Genomic DNA, 2,814 nt, shown 5'->3' with positions numbered 1-2,814 from the left:
TACGTGTCCTACCTGGCTCTTTTACAACCAAAACCCTACTGATATCCCCCTTATTAAAGCCCTTCATCCATTTATAAACCCCGAATTGGTCTCCTCGCAACTTTCGCCTTTCTAGAGAGTGTAGATTTAAATGTTTCAGTCTGTCCTCATACGGCAAGTTTCTCACCCCCTGAATCATCTTTGTCATCCTCCTCAGTACAGATCTTGATATCCATTCTGTAGTAGGGAGGGAGGGAGGGGGTCGCTGGGTATATATAAGGGCCCAGTCGAGTCTCGGAAGGTCAGTAGTCTCAGTACCGTCAAGATGAAAGTACTCCTGCTGCTGTTTGCTCTCTATCAAGCAGGTAATGTATTAGTAAAGGTTGTTCAAATTCCTCCTGCAAGAGGTAACCAGCATCTTTATTCTCTCACCACTTTCACTGGTACTCTACAACGGTCTTCCTTTGTCTGTATTTCCTCCTGCCTACGACTTGAACACACCCCTTAAGACTCACTCACTCTCTCTCTCTCTCTCTCTCTCTCTCTCTCTCTCTCTCTCTCTCTCTCTCTCTCTCTCTCTCTCTCTCTCTCTCTCTCTCTCTCTCTCTCTCTCTCTCTCTCTCTCTCTCTCTCTCTCTCTCTCTCTCTCTCTCTCTCTCTCTCTCTCTCTCTCTCTCTCTCCGTTTTAATTTTTTATATATTTTTATCTTATTTATTTATTTATTTATTAGTGCACGTAGTCAAGCATTCATTTGTTTATTAATTTACATATTTGATTAACTATATTGCTATTCACATTTATTTTTATCATCATTTTTTTTTCTATGTACTCATTTCCTCACCTGTCCATTTACAAACTCATCTATTTGTCCGTTCATTAATAACTCACCTGTTCATTTACTCATGGACCTGTCTACTCATTCACCTGAGCACTGATCCACCTGTCTATTCAATTACATGTGCACTGATCCACCTGTCTGCTCTATTACCTGTTCAGTCATCCACCTGTCCACTAGCATACCTGTCTCTTCACTCATCCACCTCTCCACTCAATTACCTGTGCACTGATTCCCCTGTGTATTCCTCTCCCCCAGGGTCAGCGGCCGTCCCTGAGGTCCAGAACATTGCCAACCCTTGCTCAGGATCCGGCTATGCCAAGGTAATACTCACACCTGTTCACGGATCTCCACACCTGTTTAACCATCCTTTGTATACCTGTCTAAAATGGAATAGGATGTGAAGGGATGTTTCATTTCCTCCTCTCTCTCTCTCTCTCTCTCTCTCTCTCTCTCTCTCTCTCTCTCTCTCTCTCTCTCTCTCTCTCTCTCTCTCTCTCTATCTCTCCTCTTCGTCATCCTCCTCCTCCTCCTCCTCCTCCTCCTCCTCCTCTTGCTCCTCCTTCCATTTCCTCCCTTCCTACGCACGACCCATAATTCTCTTCCCAAATGCCTCTTCTCTCTCTCTCTCTCTCTCTCTCTCTCTCTCTCTCTCTCTCTCTCTCTCTCTCTCTCTCTCTCTCTCTCTCTCTCTCTCTCTCTCTCTCTCTCTCTCTCTCTCTCTCTCTCTCTCTCTCTCTCTCTCTCTCTCTCTCTCTCTCTCTCTCTAAACTTTCTCTCTCTCTCTCTCTCTCTCTCTCTCTCTCTCTCTCTCTCTCTCTCTCTCTCTCTCTCTCTCTCTCTCTCTCTCTCTCTCTCTCTCTCTCTCTCTCTCTCTCTCTCTCTCTCTCTCTTATCGTTCCTTCTCGCGCCTCTTAAAGAAAAAACTTTAAACTTTTTTCTTAAACTTTTTCTTTTCTTTTCTATGTCTTCCTTTTCATGTTTTCTTCGTTATCTTGTTTTTTCTTGTTTTTCTTGTCGACACACACACACTCTCTCTCTCTCTCTCTCTCTCTCTCTCTCTCTCTCTCTCTCTCTCTCTCTCTCTCTCTCTCTCTCTCTCTCTCTCTCTCTCTCTCTCTCTCTCTCTCTCTCTCTCTCTCTCTCTCTCTCTCTCTCTCTCTCTCTCTCTCTCTCTCTCTCTCTCTCTCTCTCTCTCTCTCTCTCATATCCATCCTACATATCCTACAGGCATCCTATCCAATCCTATACGTTCTTCTCTTCTATGATCTCAGAAATCCTACAAATATCCAACAGAAATCCTTCACAGTCTACACCTTTGTTACCTCGTCTAGACCACCCTCCACTCATCCTACACCCTCTTTCATGCATCGTATTGGCATCCTACATATCCTGCTAACATCCTAAATATCCTACGAGCATCCTACACCATCTAAACTAATCCCCTCTTCCTTTCTTACTATGTCTAACGCATTCTACTCTCTCGTTTATCATCCTTTGCACGTCCTATACACATCCTACAGAATCCTACGTATCCTTCTAACATCCTATATATCCTGTCATTATCCTACAGTATCTAAAATTATCCCCTTCCTTTCTTACCACATCTTACACATCTTACCCTCTTTTATATCATACACCCGTCCTATACGATCCTACAGAATCCTACGTATCCTTCTAACATCCTATATATCCTGTCATTATCCTACAGTATCCAAAATTATCCCCCTTCCTTTCTTATTGCATCTTACACATCCTACCCTCTTTTATATCCTACACACGTCCTATACGACCCTACAGACTCCTACGTATCCTTCACCCTCTCCCTCAGGCTCTGTGTATGTCCTACGTGTTCTACGAGGCACAGCGATCCGGCCCACTCCCAGGGGACCAGCGTGTGACCTGGCGTGGTGACTCGGCCCTGGGGGACGGGAACGACGTGGGACATGACCTCACCGGGGGGTACTACGACGGTGAGAGGAGGATTAGGAGGAGGATT

The 2,814-nt window shown here is 44.8% G+C and overlaps 1 protein-coding gene across 1 annotated transcript in view; it reads left to right on the top strand.

Moving 5' to 3' along the window:
* Window positions 1-251: 251 nt before the first annotated feature.
* Window positions 252-2,814, top strand: part of LOC126992936 (uncharacterized) — a 25,725-nt gene continuing 23,162 nt past the window's right edge. The window contains exons 1-3 of the mRNA XM_050851770.1: window positions 252-344; window positions 1,074-1,138; window positions 2,647-2,788. Coding sequence (XP_050707727.1) covers window positions 305-344; window positions 1,074-1,138; window positions 2,647-2,788 — 247 coding nt within the window. The 5' untranslated portion in view covers window positions 252-304. The remainder of the gene's footprint in view (window positions 345-1,073; window positions 1,139-2,646; window positions 2,789-2,814) is intronic.

Source organism: Eriocheir sinensis, unplaced genomic scaffold, assembly GCF_024679095.1.
Source record: "Eriocheir sinensis breed Jianghai 21 unplaced genomic scaffold, ASM2467909v1 Scaffold527, whole genome shotgun sequence".
NCBI lineage: Eukaryota > Metazoa > Arthropoda > Malacostraca > Decapoda > Varunidae > Eriocheir > Eriocheir sinensis.
Note: the sequence above shows the minus strand (reverse complement) of the source record. Positions and strands in the feature narration are given on the sequence as shown.